The 15,611-nt window shown below is 47.2% G+C and overlaps 1 protein-coding gene across 3 annotated transcripts in view; it reads right to left on the bottom strand.

Annotated features, from left to right (window-relative positions):
• Window positions 1-15,611, bottom strand: part of znf423 (zinc finger protein 423) — a 137,578-nt gene that overhangs the window by 62,431 nt on the left and 59,536 nt on the right. For 2 of the 3 annotated variants that reach the window (XM_027272574.1, XM_027272575.1), the window contains exons 4-18: window positions 12,686-12,863; window positions 10,983-11,107; window positions 10,788-10,869; window positions 10,623-10,698; window positions 10,240-10,520; window positions 9,862-10,145; window positions 9,372-9,752; window positions 8,990-9,171; window positions 8,121-8,660; window positions 7,877-8,027; window positions 7,139-7,702; window positions 6,871-7,055; window positions 6,304-6,749; window positions 5,920-6,133; window positions 4,414-4,498 (exon numbers count right to left, since the gene is read on the bottom strand). In XM_027272574.1, the coding sequence (XP_027128375.1) occupies window positions 4,414-4,498; window positions 5,920-6,133; window positions 6,304-6,749; window positions 6,871-7,055; window positions 7,139-7,702; window positions 7,877-8,027; window positions 8,121-8,660; window positions 8,990-9,171; window positions 9,372-9,752; window positions 9,862-10,145; window positions 10,240-10,520; window positions 10,623-10,698; window positions 10,788-10,869; window positions 10,983-11,107; window positions 12,686-12,863 (3,774 nt within the window). The remainder of the gene's footprint in view (window positions 1-4,413; window positions 4,499-5,919; window positions 6,134-6,303; window positions 6,750-6,870; window positions 7,056-7,138; window positions 7,703-7,876; window positions 8,028-8,120; window positions 8,661-8,989; window positions 9,172-9,371; window positions 9,753-9,861; window positions 10,146-10,239; window positions 10,521-10,622; window positions 10,699-10,787; window positions 10,870-10,982; window positions 11,108-12,685; window positions 12,864-15,611) is intronic. The other variant, XM_027272576.1, reaches the window with a different exon arrangement.

Raw genomic sequence — 15,611 nt, 5'->3', positions numbered from 1 at the left:
ACCGAACACACACACACACACACACACACACACACACAGCTCTGTGATTACACACACACACACACACAGAGGTGAGATATGCCCCCAACCCACACAGATACACCAAGCACAATACAAGAAAAAAAAAACTTCTTCTTTGTCTCGTAGAAACATTCATGCACACACACCGGAGAAGAGGCTGCTAACTGTTCACTGACGTAAATAAATAACTGTCCATACTATTCTAGAAAACACACAGATACAGCCGCTTTATATAACGTATGCATTGTGCAGGCGTGTTGTGCGTACAGGATGTGTACTGTACTCGCACTTTGGCTTTTGTCTCACACTCGGAAAAAAAAAAAAGATTCTTAAATAGCAAACTAGTACCCGAGGCAAAAACGGATAACTCCATCTCTCTGTCTTTCTTTCCTCAGTGTGTGGGAGATGGACTGAGGCAGTGTGTGTGTGTGTGTGTGTGTGTGTGTGTGTGTGTGTGTGTTTTAACAATGTGAAGTGTGGGCACAAGCGGTGTACCGACGTTATTCAGTGTCCAGAACCAATTTAAAAAATTGCAAATGTTCAGGCAGTCGAGCTATATGTCGCCTAATTTGTTTCCTTTAAGGCGTGTGTGTTGGTGGCAGTGCATTCTGGGTATTTCAGAGGTTATTTGTGGTGCTGGAGGTGTAAGGTAAAAAAAAAAAAAACACCTGTTAGGAGTCTGTCTGAGCTTCAGCCGTCACATTAAAAGGTGACACCGTGCTGAAGCTTCAGGGCAGAGAAGTCGATGCCGGAGGTCAGTCCTCCTCGTCAGCTCACCGTGAGCACGGACGCCGCGCGACGTGACGAAGGCGAGATTCAGAGGCGGTGAAATAAATTCAGACGTTCACGTTCGGTTCTTCTCTCTCAGCTTCTTCCCTCTCTCTCCCCGGGTCTGTGCCTCCAGAGCAGGGCATTGACCACATGGTGTTTTAATTAACTTGTGCGCTGTGTTAAGAGTCGAGGCAAGCGGGAACACACACACACACACACACACACACACACACACACACACAGGGTCCAACTATACCGTCACAGTAATGCAGAACCGGGTGGATGAGAACAAGAAGCATTTCACAGCATCCTGTGTGAGTACAGATTATTAACATAACTGAATATTTCTTTATTCCTAACTAACTAATTAATTCCTCTCAACAACCATCATAATACTCTGTATTTGTTTGACCAACACTACAATAAATTGTGGTTATTTGTTGCGTTATTTCAGTTATTTCTCTCTGATACTTCTACTTCATCACCTTCACAGATTTTCATTTACTTTCAACATTTTATTGTTCTTATTGTTGCAGATTTGAGGTCTTCCTCAAGTTCTTCCTAAACTTTTATTTATTAGAACATTTTATCATTGTCTGTTTTCACATGCAAGGTGCTATATACTGAAATAAAGTTTAAAATGTCGTTTTTCTAAAGGATGCAGCTATACTCGCTATATTTCTTTAAAATAAGCAGCTGCTCTAACAAACAGTGTATGAATAGATCGTTCTAGAGGCGTGTAGGAGTAAATGGAAAGGTAAAGGTAGAATGATTCATTGAATGAAATGAGGAGCAGTGAGTAGGGAGCATGTTTTGCTGTTGGCTGGAGCCCAGATACAGGTGGAGCAGTCGTACTTGTGATGATTCCTCCTGGAGGATTCGTCTCTGACCCTCTCTTCCTTCACCTGCTTCAGCGTCGTCTCTCTTTCTCCCTCTGACAGCGTAATTAACAGGACCGTGGGGTGCACTGTGTATTACCCACGGAGCAATGTGACAATCACATTACTGGACTCGATACGCCAACGTGGAAACTCTTCTCCTCCTGTCTGCTTCCCTCCACCTGTCAGAACTATTGACATCACGGCAACAGGTTTGTGCAGCACACACACACACACACACACACACACAGGGAGGCAGACCTCTTAACACTTCACGTTATTTCAGGTTCTCTTCTTCATGCACAGTTTTCAGAGGCGGTCTAATGCCTTCGGGTGATTCAGCGATCCATGTGAGGAAATCAAAAGTGACACAGGCGCTCCTACCAGCGGCGGCGTTATTGAAAGTGAAGAGCTGAGACTGGTGGACGGGAATGGACGCATTCCTAAAGATCCTCATGGAGGGTGTTGCAAAAAGGAAGAGGGAAGGAAGAAAGCGACGAGGAAGGAAGGAAAGAAGAGAAAGATAACACTTTCACAGCATCACATCACGTGCCTGCTGGTGTCAAGGTGTGTGTGTGTTGGTGTAATGCACATCCATCTGCCAGAATCACCTGTTTAATGTGCAGACGGTACACTGCCTATAGCATTAACTCTCAGAGCCTTAATAATTCTCATTAGTGCAGTCCACTGACTCAAAGTGAGCTGAGACTCACAGAGAACAAAAGGACAAAGGCGTGACCTCGCTGTGCACACGTGACGTCATAACACGAGAAAATAAAAGAAGTGTCAAAATAAAAGTCTTTCAGGGTTGGGGTGGCCAGGTCTGTAGGAAATGTAATAATATTATTAATAATAGGAACTGGGCAAGCTCTTAAAAATAATCTGCCTCAATTTCATAATTAATATGCGCTAGGTTTTCACGCAATTAGCACTTTAATTAACCCAAAACTGCCACCACTGTGTGGGGATGCATACACTATATGTGTGTGTGTGTGTGTGTGTGTGTGTGTGTGTGTGTGTGTTGGGGAGGGGTTCAGGAAAAGAGAGAGTGAGAGACAGAAGCAGAGGAGGAGAGGAGTTATCTGTCAGACTATGGAGCCAGATTAAACTGAGGAGATGACTTGCAGGAGTCTTAGGGTGGAGGAAAGGAGGTGAGAGTTAAAAGGAGATCAAAGATGGCCAGAAGAAGGAGGAGGAGGAACACGAGGAGGACAAAGAAAGGAAGAAAGGATGAATGAATAAAAAAGGGAGGAATTCAGCGAGGAAGATGGACGGAGAGAAACAGCAGGTAAAAAAAGTGTGTGTGTTCTTTCATGTGTGTATGTTTGTCCCTGTGTCTGTGCATGAGACAGAGTGTGTGTGTGTGCGTGTGTGTGTGTGTGTGTGTGTGTGAGACAGAAAGTGTGTGTGTGTGTGTGTGTGGTCTGCAGGGGAATGAAGTAAAAGTTACTCCAGCTGTACTTCTGTTTCAACTCCCTCCTCAAACGTCTCCAGACATTACCAGACAACTCAGAGCGATGTCAGCATACACACACACACACACACACACACACACACACACACACTCAGACTCTCACTCAGACTCTCACTTTTCTACACACACACACCTACACACCTCAGAGTACACCAGTGACTCTGGGATTGCCTGTCAGGTCTGGCGGGGGGACTGCTGAGGGTGGGGGGTGCCGAGAGTTTCTTCGCCCAGAACAACTCACGGGTCCACCTCGTTAATCTCCATGACGACAGAGATGCTAAGGCAGCAAATTAGTAGCGAGCGGAAAAGGCCGTCACAGGGGAAGCTCATAAAAGAACACAAGACTCCGAACTACAGAGGTAGTTTGTAGTTAAACACAAGTTTGTTTTTTTTGTTACACACACACACACACACACACACACACACACACTGCACTTAAACCTATTTTAATTTAACCTTTTCTCAGCCCGTGGCTCGGGCTATAATGGGACCAAAATGATGAAGCTCGTCTTGCCGCGGTGGCTCTGGATATCTCTTGCTGATTTGATTTCTTGCAAAAGCAGCTGGCCGAGCAGATAAAAGTGACTAAAGGCACACGGCACACGGCTTCTGATCGTACATTACATTGTTCCAGGAGCGGGACGGGCTAACGGGGGGGATCCATGATTTGTTGTCGCAGTCAACATGGTGAAATATCTCTGGTAGCTTGTTGCTTGGATTTAGTTGTGCGTGTTTACTACATTAGTGCCCGCTGAGCGGCTTTTTCTGCTGCTTTCTCTCCACGTGTGGGCACTTCCAGTCCCTAAGCATTATATATAAATATATATGTGTGTGTGTGTGTGTGTATACCTGTAATTAATTAGCAGCACAGCTCATGTTTCTGTAGGCTGAGAAGACAAATAAAATTACTCAGCTGTGCGTTTACAAGCTCCCTGCTTTACATCCGGCACACCACAACACAACAAACAGTGGAGTTTTATCCGGCTGCAGTCTGTTTACAGTGACGTGCACTGACTCAGTGTCAGCCCGACACACCTGCAGCAGCATCACACGCTCTGAACACTGAACAGTGATGAACAGTCGGCTGTTTCATGGCTGGGTGTGTGTGTTTTCTCTGAGCTCTTCATTTCACCCGTCTAGAACCTGTGTGTGTGTTTTTTGTTGTGCAGGAGGAACACAACCGCAAAAGTCGCGGCGTTGAACCGAGGTGCACGTTCACAGTCGCACGCCGCCTCACTCACACGCACTTCAGAGCCGCGTCTCACTCACCGATCATGTGATTGGCGACGTGGATCTGGATCTCCCGCTCCGTCTCAAACGTCATTTGGCATTTAATACACTGGTAGGTCTTTTTCTGGAAGAGAGAAGACACCAAAAACAAACATTATCTTTCATGTGAAACAATGACGGCTGTTCTGCTCAGAAATACAAATATTATTCCAGTAACATTCCACCGAAGAGAGGGCTGAGTGCAAAAGAAGATAAGGAGACTGCAAAAAAAACATTTAGCGACATTCTGATCATGTTAAGAATTTACCAGGATATTAGAAGAAAATAAACCCTCGGGGCATTTGGATATTTTCTTGTGGTCGCAAAGGCAAAATTTTAAAAATGTCAGAAATGTTTTTTTGCACTCATGCGTCTCAACCCTCAACATGCGAGACATGTGAACCCCGACAAGTCTCGCACTAATCAAGCAAGACTGAAAGTCCAAGTCTTTGGAGACTTGATGAAAGGAAGAAGAGGTATGCAGTTACTAACACACACACACACACACACACACACACACAAACTAAGACCTCTGCGGAGACGGAGAGAGAGACAGAAATTAATAAGGGAGAGAGTGAAGAGGAAAAAGATTAAGGGAAGAGGCAATGAAACAGAAACAGGAGGAACGAGTGGAGAAGAAAAGAGGACAAGAGAGAAAGAAACGAGACAGAGAGAGAGAAAGAGAGAGAGAGACTCTGCTTATCCATTCACAGCACACAGCGATCACTCATGCACAAACACATACAAAATACACAATGGCCCCACTTCCACTGTCTTTCTGCTGCTTCAGCCTGCAAGACTGACTACACACACACACACACACACACACACACACACACACACACACACACAGAGAAATCCTACTTTGTCTGCTTTGTGCTGTTAGACTAAGCAGAAACAAAGGTGCAGGTAAGACAGAAGGTCCCTGGGAACTGCCTCTAACACACACACACACAGACACATATACACACACACAGACACGCTTACTCGCAAGTACACACTCTTACAAACACACACGCACACACACACATAGACACGCGGCAAGTCCCGGGGAGCCTGACTGTCAATATCAAGTAGAGCGAACAGCTCCCACAATGCCTCAGCACACCCCAGCCGCAGGACCCAGTGGGGCTCAAGCTGACACACACACCGACATACACACAAGCTACACGTATGCAAGCTCCAGCAGCAGCACGCGCCAACACACACACACACACACACACACACACACACACCTCATGCAAACACACAGTTCAGCAGGATTTTTGGAGTTTCCTGCACTCCTGGAAATGTCTCTATCTGTTAAACGCTGTTTTTCTGATTCACATCCATTTCAAATACAGTCACAATCATGTCGTTTCATCTCTGGACTCTCACTTCTGTTCACTTTACTTGATGCTTGTTGACAAGCAGAACACAGACATTAACATTTAAAGGTGCCAACCTGATTCTAGTCTGTCAGCAGAGAGCAGAACTTCTAGAAAAGCATTTATCCCTCCGTCTCACCTTAGGCGCAGGTGAAGCCTCGGCCTTCTTCCCCGCTGCGCTGGTTTCAGGGCTGACCTCGGGGTGATCCATCTGGACGTGACTCTCCAAGTCCTCCAGGCTTTCGAACTTCACCCCGCACTCCGGACACCTCAGCCCGACCATGGCCTTCTCTCCCTGCGTGTCCCCGGGCGTGGCGGCTCCTCCCTGGCTGGGGCTCTGGCCGTTCGTGCCCCTGATTTGATTGAGCGTTTGATTTGTTTTAGCTTGATCGAAACTGTTGCCGGCGTGTGCACACCTTTTGCTGATAGCTATGTTTGAGAGTGCACTCACACCACATATGAAGAGACGTTGATTAAAGTATTTGGATGTTAAACACACACCTTTCTCCACAGGTCCACCTACCTGTTCATGCAGCCAGCACAGAGGCCGTACGGCAGCCCGTTGACATCCAGCTTCACCAGCTCCCCTTTGTTCTTGAACTCCTTTAGGCAGAAGGCGCATTTATACAGCTTATGCTGCTGCAGCTGCCCGTTAGGGGATGAAGAGGCTGAGCCGTTCCCTCCTCCTCCTCCTCCTCCTCCTCCGACGCCTCCTGCTCCATTCCCTCCTCCTGCTACAGCACTTCCAAGTCCAGAACCGGTGGAGAGCTTCTGCATGTGGAAGGTGCCGTGGATCTTTAGCTCCAGGGTGGAGGTGACCGTCTGCATGCAGACCACGCAGCGGAAGCCGGTGAGGGAGTTGCGGAGGTCGGGGTGCATTTGGCAATGCTCTATAAACTCCTCCTCACTCTGCAGGGGCATTTTACAGATTCGACAGGTTCCTGTGTCGAGGCTCTTACTGTGGGTCACCTGCAGAGAGGGAACATACACACAAAGCATGAACAGTAATCGAGGCGTATCGTCGCTGTCCGATGAAAACATCTCCAGACGGCTGTGTTGAACCTGAGGGCAGCTGTGAATGTGACAGTACCTTGTGTTCGGTGAGGGTTAGCAGAGAGGGGAAACGCTCGCCACATATCGGGCACATGTAGTGTTTGGCGGGGCCGCGATGCGTCTGAGCGTGCTCACGGAGCCCGTTCTCAGAGAAGAATGTTCTGGAGCACACGTTGCACTTGTGGTTCCCCTTGATGAAGTCCGCCTTCTTCTTTCGAGAACCTGGTACGTAAAAAATGATCATTAAAAAAAGGAACATTTATAGAAAAAAAAAAGCTTCAGAGCGGACTGAAAACAAATCTTACAGGCGTCATCGTCTCCCGGTCGGATGTTGTGGTCACGCAGCCGGTGGTTCTGCAGAAGCGACTCCATGGTGTAGGCCGCTCCGCAGATATCACAGGCGTACATGGGCTCTGAATTGTCCAGCTCCTCCTCGCCCCCGCTTGCCTCGTGGCTGTTGGCTGTGTCTCCTCCCTGGTTGGCTCCTCCTCCGCTCTTCAGCAACATGTTCTGGAGGTCGGCCTGTTCGGCAGCCGCCACCGTCGCTCTTTCGACGCCTCCCGACCCACCGTTTCCACTGTTTCCTCCTCCTCCTCCTCCTCCTCCTCGCTTGGAGGACTGTGCCAGCCCGTTGGGCGTGCCGTTCTGACTTCCGCTGCTACCCGTGCCACCTCCGTTGCCGGTGATGTTGCCGCCGTCGAACACGCAGTGCTTCTCCCTCAGGTGTCTCTCCAGCAGTGAGACGGCGTGGAAAGCTTTGCCGCAGAAGCGACACGTGAACTTCTTGCTGTGCGTGGTGATGTGGCACTGCAGCTCCACCTCTGTTCCGAATGTCTCTCCGCAGAAGATGCACTTCCGAGGCTTGAGCCCTGTGACACAGAAGTCAGCTTAAGATACGCAGATTCAAGAGTCCTCCAGATCTATATTTACTACTCTGAAATTTTCTCTTTTCTTATTTTACTATCAACACCACGATCCTTCTGCATGTTCTCCAGATAGTCAAGTCTACTTTTCTAATGACACAATTCCCAGGAAAGGTGTACCTGCTCCGAGTCCCCCTGGGAGGCCCGACCTCTGCCCCAGATGGTTATGCTTAACATGAAGCTGAAGATCCGTCTCCTTCCTGAAGTCCCAGGCACAGGCTGTGCAGCGAAACAGCTTCTTCTCATTGCTGTGCTTCACTGCCAAATGCACCTGAAAGACAGAAGGTGGAAGTACAAAGCATGTAGTGCTTGTTCTTTGTAAAACAAAGAAGGAAAATAACACAACGCAGGCTGTCTCATTCACCTGTATGGACACTTTGGAGTCAAAGACCTCCTGGCAGAGCGTGCAGTGGTACAGGACGAAGGTGTGCATGTCCAGCAGGTGTTTCTGCAGGTCATCCACCGAGGAGAACTGCTTGTCGCAGCTCTCGCACACGTACTGGGTCGACGTGGTGGTGTAGTGCACCGTCAGGTGTTGAAGCAACGCCTCCTGGGACTCAAAGTCCTCCTTGTTGCACTGCGGGCACGACTGGCGCCTCAGCAGCATCTCGAGGTGAGACTTTAGGTGGGTCTGGAAACCCTCGAAGCTGGCAAATCTCAGGTCGCACTGGTTGCACGGGTAGTCCCCGTTGCTCCCCACGGAGGGGGTGGAGTCCCCTCCGAGTCTGTGGCGTTTCGGAGAGGAGATCTCTACGTCAGAGGAGGCCGGGCTCAGGTCGGCAACCTTTGCCTGCCGTTTGTTGTTGGCCAACGGGATGTTCTTGTGGTTCTCCTTTATGTGCTTGGTGAGCTTGAGGAGTGAGCCGAAGATAGGAGAATTGGTGCAGTAAGGGCAGGAGTAAACCTGTACACGGACAATAACTCTTTACTTTTTTAAGGTTATTATACATTGAGAAATACTGTCATTTAGTTCTTGGTGAGTAAAAGAAACAAAGACAAGAATAAACTAGAGTCATCATCTGAACGAGCTCCTGCGACAGACCGCAAACAATTTGGTTTGAATCAACCAGCAATGACTGGAGGGTGATTCATTTAATATGGTACAATTATCAAGTATCTTTAATCTAAATTTACCCCTAATTAAAAAGGAGCCAGCTTCTTGTTCATCAGCTCAACCACTGAGGAGTCCGACTCTGATCCAAAGGTTGCTCCTGACTAATTCTTGACTCTCACCTCCATGAAGGACTGCGATGCAGCCTGTAGTACAGGAGACTCCAGTTTGGCCACCCCGCCTCCAGACGTAGCTCCGCTCCCTACGGCGGAGCTGCAGTGCGTCTGCTGAATGTGCTCCGTCAACGACGACTCCGTCAAGAAGCCCATGGAGCACTGGTTGCAGAAGAAGGCATGGTTCCCTTCTAGGAGTCGAGAAATTGAGTTACATGATTGGATTCCCCTTAAATTACATCATGATACTGTAGGGAAATATACATAATAGGATTATATACAGCAAATATCTGCTAAATAGCCACTTAAGCAAATATTAATCAAAGGACAACCGAGTCATGTTAGAATATTCGGAGTCAGGGAACAACACAAACGCTCTTCATCTTTCTACCTAATGTGGTGGATCCCGCCACGATCCCCCCCGGCAGGCAGTGCGACACTCTGATGTGTTCTTGCAGAGAGTTGATGTCTCCGAACATGTCTGGGCAGTAGTTACAGTGGAACGCCGTGACGTTGGTGAACTGCAGCAGAGGGAAAGCCGCCGCCGTCGTGCCCATGTTTCCCCCGCTGCCGCGGTGAGCTTTGCGCACGTGTTCGTTGAGGTTGTAGAGCGTCGGCAGGGTGTCGAGGCAGAGGTGACACGTGTGGCTCTGCTGCGGTTTGTCGGCGTGGATGGTCTTCAAATGGATCTCCAGCACCGCCAGGCTGTGGAAGTCTCTCTTCGAACAGTAAGGGCAGGAGTAGGTGACTTTACCCCAGTTCCCTCCTCCACCTGTAGAGACAGACAGACAGACTTCTACTTCTAGAAATACAACAAGCTTTTAAACCGATCATTGGCATCAAATCAAGAGATGTTACTGGACTCCAGAGAAGTGACATACCTCCAACTTGATGACCCAGGCTTAGCGCAATCTCTTCCACGGTGTCTGCGCCTCTTCTGCGGCCTCGTTCAATGCCCTGGCTCGGCTTTAGGGTGGAGTCCGGCGTGGAGCCTCTCTCCAGGCTGGCACTAGAGTCTGGAGTGGCCGAGCTCATCGAGGCCACGCTGCCCAGCGCGGGGTCCGGACTGGCGGCGCTGTGGTTAGAGGAATCAGGCTGGCGATGGCTGTCTAGGTGGCAGTAGACGTCCTCCACTGATGGGAACTGTTCTGAGCAGACAGGACACCTGGAGGTACGAGGAAAAAGAGCGTTAAAGCGCTCGCTGTAATTCCAGCAGTCCACATTAATGGAAATCTTTAAACAGCAAAGCTCTGCAGTACTTGTGTTTGCGGTTGGCGTGCTGCGTTTCGATATGCGTGAGGAGAGAAGCCTCATCTAGAAAGATATCAGGACAGTGAATGCATTGCAAGTCGGCTCGGTCAGACAGCTGTGGGTGTCTGGTGAGGACGTGTTTCTCCAGCTCGTCCGTCTGGCTGAACGTCTCCTCGCAGTAATCACACATATACAGGTCCTGCTCCAGGTCACCGTCTCCTCCTGCTCCCTTCTTCCCCCCGTCCCTCTCGCTCCTCAGGACAAGATGCTCTCGGTTCTTGCGGTGAGCCTGGCCAGAGACAGAAAATAGCTTTAAAAGGAAGCATGTGTTGTCAAAAGGTTTTTATATTATGGCAACAAGCCAGGGCTTCTTTATATAAAAGTAGTTTACCTGCATGTGGCTCTGCAGCGATGAGGTGGAGGAGAAGCCACGCTTGCACACGCTGCATTTGAACGGTTTGCTGGAGCTGCACGCGATAACGGAAGAATAAAGAATAAACATCAAGAATAAAACATGGAGTTCAGGTTTCATGATGATGTGATCAGAAGCAGTCACCTGTGCGTCTTCAGGTGGATCTTCAGATGATCAGAGCGAGAGAACGCAGCTTCACACTCCTGACAACTGTACTTCTTATCTCCTGTGTCAAATGAGATTTGTGAGAGATCAAACACAAACTGACTAACGTCTGATTCTGGTTCCTCTTAATATACCCGCGTATACAACAATCCAGGACCGGTTTTGGTCACGTACCTGTGTGGAGCTTGACATGGCGGTCTCGGCTCCTCTTGTGTTTGAACAGACGGCTGCAGAAGGTGCACTTGAAAGGCAGCTTGTCGCTGTGAATCTGCTCATGGCGCTTCAGGTAGCTCAGACGGCTGCGATGGGAGGAACAACAGGAGATCGATGATGAACAGACAGTCACAGATAAAAAAAAGGTTTTATTTTTTCAAGCAACTTTGTGAAACTTTTCAGTTTTTGATGCTACACTGACGTGTAATCGGGCGTCTCTGTCATTCGTACGTCTCTACTAAGTCACACAGCAGCAACTATTTCACTGATTCTGGTGAAACTGGATCATATTTTATGGAGGAAATGTTTTCTGGTTTTCCCTCTGATGTCCTCCGGCTGCTCCGCCTCCGTGATTTACAGAGTTTATGATGGACAGTGAAGTAAACTGTAGCTGCTGTTAGCTCATGTCAGCTCAGTTTATAAGCTGTGGATGAATGCTAATGGGTAATGGAACTAGTGTCGTGCCAGAACTGGAGCTGGGCAAGCGGGGGCAATGCAACCAGGCCTTGCAGCCTCTACAGCAGTGGTTCTTATCGAACCCTAAGGGTTCGGTGAGTCGGTCTCAGGGGTTCAGTGGAGCCTCCGCCCTGGAATTTTTTATACCATTTGTTACAACATATCTTTGTGAGCAATCGTTTTCGAGGATGCTGGACATAAAAACTAGGAAAAGGAACAGACTCTGCTGTGAAAATGACATGAGACTGGCACTTGCCAAGGTGAAGCCACGCATATCTGAACTGGTCTCTCAAAGGCAACAGCAGAAGTCACACTGAGGTAAGTTGTTGTGAGTTCATGCACTGTGTTGGTTTTGTTATTTGAACAAGGTGATGTTAATGCACGGTTCATTTTGTGCACCAGTAAAAATAAATCATATTTTATTTCTTACTAAAGAAGGGTTCGGTGAATGAGCATATGAAACTGGTGGGGTTCGGTACCTCCAACAAGGTTAAGAACCACTGGTCTACAGACATGATGACGGAGGTTAAAAGACCAAAGAGGACGTTGATGAAGGAAGCTAAGAAGAGAAAATGAGAGAGTGAGCGAGCAAGAAGCCGCCGGACAAGAGTAAATGTGGGACTGACTTTTAGTGGTTGGTGAGAGCTTGGTGAAATAAAAGGCTGAAAGACAGACGCCGAGCTGGGCTGACTGCTGCTGGACTAGTCAGTGATATCAGCTGGTTGTTGGTGACCTTGTTGATGTTGATGGCTTTTGTACAGCTGTCCACATTTCCCACAGTAGCACCACTGCAGAACATTTCTAATAAAATCCCATCCTCACAGTAACCTGGTCGCCTTTACTTTAAAAGCTGAGATGAAATTTAAACTATTTTTAATATCAGTGCATTCATTTATTCAGCAATAAGAAAAGAAACAGACGGAGGGAGAAATATAGAGGATTATGATGATGACTTTATGGTGTATGTGACAGCTGCTCTTAAAGTGGGTCTTCAGTGAGTCCCCGGAGAGGTTAATGAGAAATGTATTCACCTTATTCCTTTCTCTGTTTGCCTTAGTGGTCCATGTTACCATGGCAATATTGAAAATAGCGTTTATTCATGTGCACGCTGAGATTCACGAGGATATGAGGATGCGACCAAACTGCCAAAGATGACATCATTGTCTACACAACGCATCATGTGTGTCGATGTGTGTGAGGGTTCATACCTGAAAGATTTGTCACAGAACTGGCACGGATACGGCAAACCAGCGCCGCCTTCCTCTTCGCCGCCAGTGGCCATGCCGAGATCGCAGCAGCCGTCGGGCATTTGCGAGGGCGATGCCACGTCTTTACTGGAGGGCGAGGAAGGCACCCAGGACAGCCCTGCTGGGTCATCATCACCATCTGTTAGAGAGGGAGAGAGGAAACAGACACCGGAAATTAACAAAAAACAGAAAGACTCATCCGCGGCATGGAGATACTAACACATATTTTGTATGTACACAGCTGCAGGTTTAAAAAGAAAAAAGAAAAAATAAAGACAGGCGAGCACAGACAGAAAAAGACTGGGGGTAAAACAGGGTGCATTAGAATGATTAAGAAGAAGTTACATCTTTCTTGGAAGGCACAAGGCGGAAGAGGCAGCCTGTGGGAGTTCAAATGAGAAAAAGAAAAAAGCATATAAACAAAAGAAATAAACACATTTAGACACACACACACACGCATGCAAAGAAGGAAAATGAGGATGGCAGAGATAAAGAGAGAGAATGAAAAAGAAGAGAGAGACACACTCCGGCAGCAGCAGCAACATCTAAATAGAAAGCTCCAAGAACTATGTATCCCCGACGGAGCCCTGAAATAAGGACAGAGTGTATTTTCTCTCCCTTCATCCTCCCTCTGCAGCCATCCCTCGTTCCATCCCTTCCCTCGCCTCCCCTCCCATCCCTCCATCCGTCCCCGAGGACCATAGATCCGCCTCATCATATTTTCATTAGGGCCTTGGCAGATTGAAACGTCGGAAAAGCGATTAGGAGATGTGGAGAGCAGAGCGGAAAGATGGCGATATTCACTCCCTTTATCTGTCATACACAGAAGATTATGCATTGCTCTTTTTTCCCCCGTCTCCCTCGTTTTTTTTTTTCTTCCTCTCCCTCCTGTGTAGTCTGGCACAGAGGCGACAAAAAGGGCCACGACTCCTTTAATAGACACTTCAGAATGGATTCAAGGCGACAAAAGAGGGGGCTGAATAACGCTTGATATTGTTCTGTTCTTCTTTGTGAAGCGGCACAGTACGGCTGCTTTGCATTCGCCTGAAAAATGTAAAGGAGAGAGCAGATGAAGAGAGAGAGAGAGAGAAAGAGAGAGGGGAGGCTGTGTTCTTTGCTTTCATCTGATAACTATATCAACTAGGCCAGCAACAAATCAAAGAGAGGAAATAAGGAAACTGGAGTGATAGGACGCAGAGACAGAGAGAGAGAGAGGAAAGCCAATATTCATCACAAGGCCGATATTTCTGCAATGTAAACACTCCAATGAACACAGACACGTGTGCAGGAGGGAGGTTTCTCCTGATAATTTTAGAAAAGTCTCCAAAGCACACACCTCAACCAACTCCTACCACTATCCTGTGTGTGTGTGTGTGTGTGTGTGTGTAGTCTGCTGTGTATTGCGCCTTGCAGAGAGGGGGTGGAAAACAGATTCTTGTGATGAATCGATTGGCGAGAAAATGTAGGCACTGCGATGAGCAAATAGAACTCTGCAGGGGGGTCTGGGTTTAAAAAAAAAAAAAAGGTAAAAGCATGACTTATAAATGTGACTGGAACAAGAAGGAAAATAAAAAAAATATATAAAAAGGCTTAAGAAAATATGAGGAATAGAGATATCAACAGGAATCCTAAAAGCAAGCGGAGAGTGAGAGAGATGGGAAGAAGGGGAAGGAAGGGGGAGACAGGAAAAACTGAGGGAAGGAAGGAAGGAAGGAAGGAAGGAAGGAAGGAAGGAAGGAAAACAAACTATCTCATCGTAGAGCACATGGTGGATACAATGAGCGCACAGAAGAAATATGAAAAAATAAATAAGACAGTGAGACGAGTGGACTCGAGTGAAATATGAGAAAAACAGGGTGGAGAGAAATGTTGATACGAAGCGATAAATCTGGATTAATTTGAGTTTTCTTCTCAGATTACCGCGAGCACTCGTGTCAACAGATGAACGGTGTAAATATATAATTTGTGAAGGTGGTGTCCCCGTTTGCTCCCGTGTTATCCACCCTGCATGAGGCTCTGCCTCTTCAGGCCAATCAGAAACAAGTAACCCACTTTGCAGGTACATGTAAACACACACACACACACACACACACACACACACTGCACTGTCAAACAACCGAGCGATCGTCTGCGCGGCGGTGAAATGTTGTGAGGCCACGCTGATCAGAAGACAGACTCGTTACTCAAACGATTAGTCAGATAATCGCTGGCTGAATTCAAATCGATCAGCAGTTCTGACAATCGCTTTGTTTATTCAGGAGGAAACATTTTCTATGATTCATAATGCTTCATGACCACACTCAAACATCAGCTTTTCTGTCTGTCATAAAACATTCTAGACTTAGAATAACTTCAAGTGATGGAAGAGGTTGACTGACATGGTTATGACAGTCCATGCAGTGTGACTGTGTTACAGTGAAGTGAAGTACATATTAATGTTTCACTGTCGTTAGTAAGTAAATCCTGATGCATTTTCATAAATTTAAAGGATCTTGGCTGTGTTATTATGCAAGAAGCCAAAGTTCAGAGAATTACAAGAAATTTGTAAATATCAGGTACAAGTTTAAAACCTGTTCGATATTTTCAAAGTAAGACGAAGAATGAAGTGTTCTAACCCACCCGTTACAACATCACTTCACACGCTACCACCGCTCTTTACAAGTCTTTATTTATTCGCAGAATTAACATGGGAATACAAAACTATTCAGTCAAATGTAATTTTAGCAGAAATGTAGAGTTTAAGTGGGATTAATAATGACCATGTCTGTTCTCTGTTCAAGGGTCAAGTGTGACAATACCAGGGCCCTGAAACTGAAGCAGCGGCTGCTTTTCCTACTGTTACACGGCAAAAGATCATCTGTAGCAATACATGACGATTTGCTAATAG

Source organism: Larimichthys crocea, chromosome XXI (genome assembly GCF_000972845.2).
Source record: "Larimichthys crocea isolate SSNF chromosome XXI, L_crocea_2.0, whole genome shotgun sequence".
Taxonomy (NCBI): domain Eukaryota; kingdom Metazoa; phylum Chordata; class Actinopteri; family Sciaenidae; genus Larimichthys; species Larimichthys crocea.
This window is presented reverse-complemented; position numbering and strand designations above follow the sequence as displayed.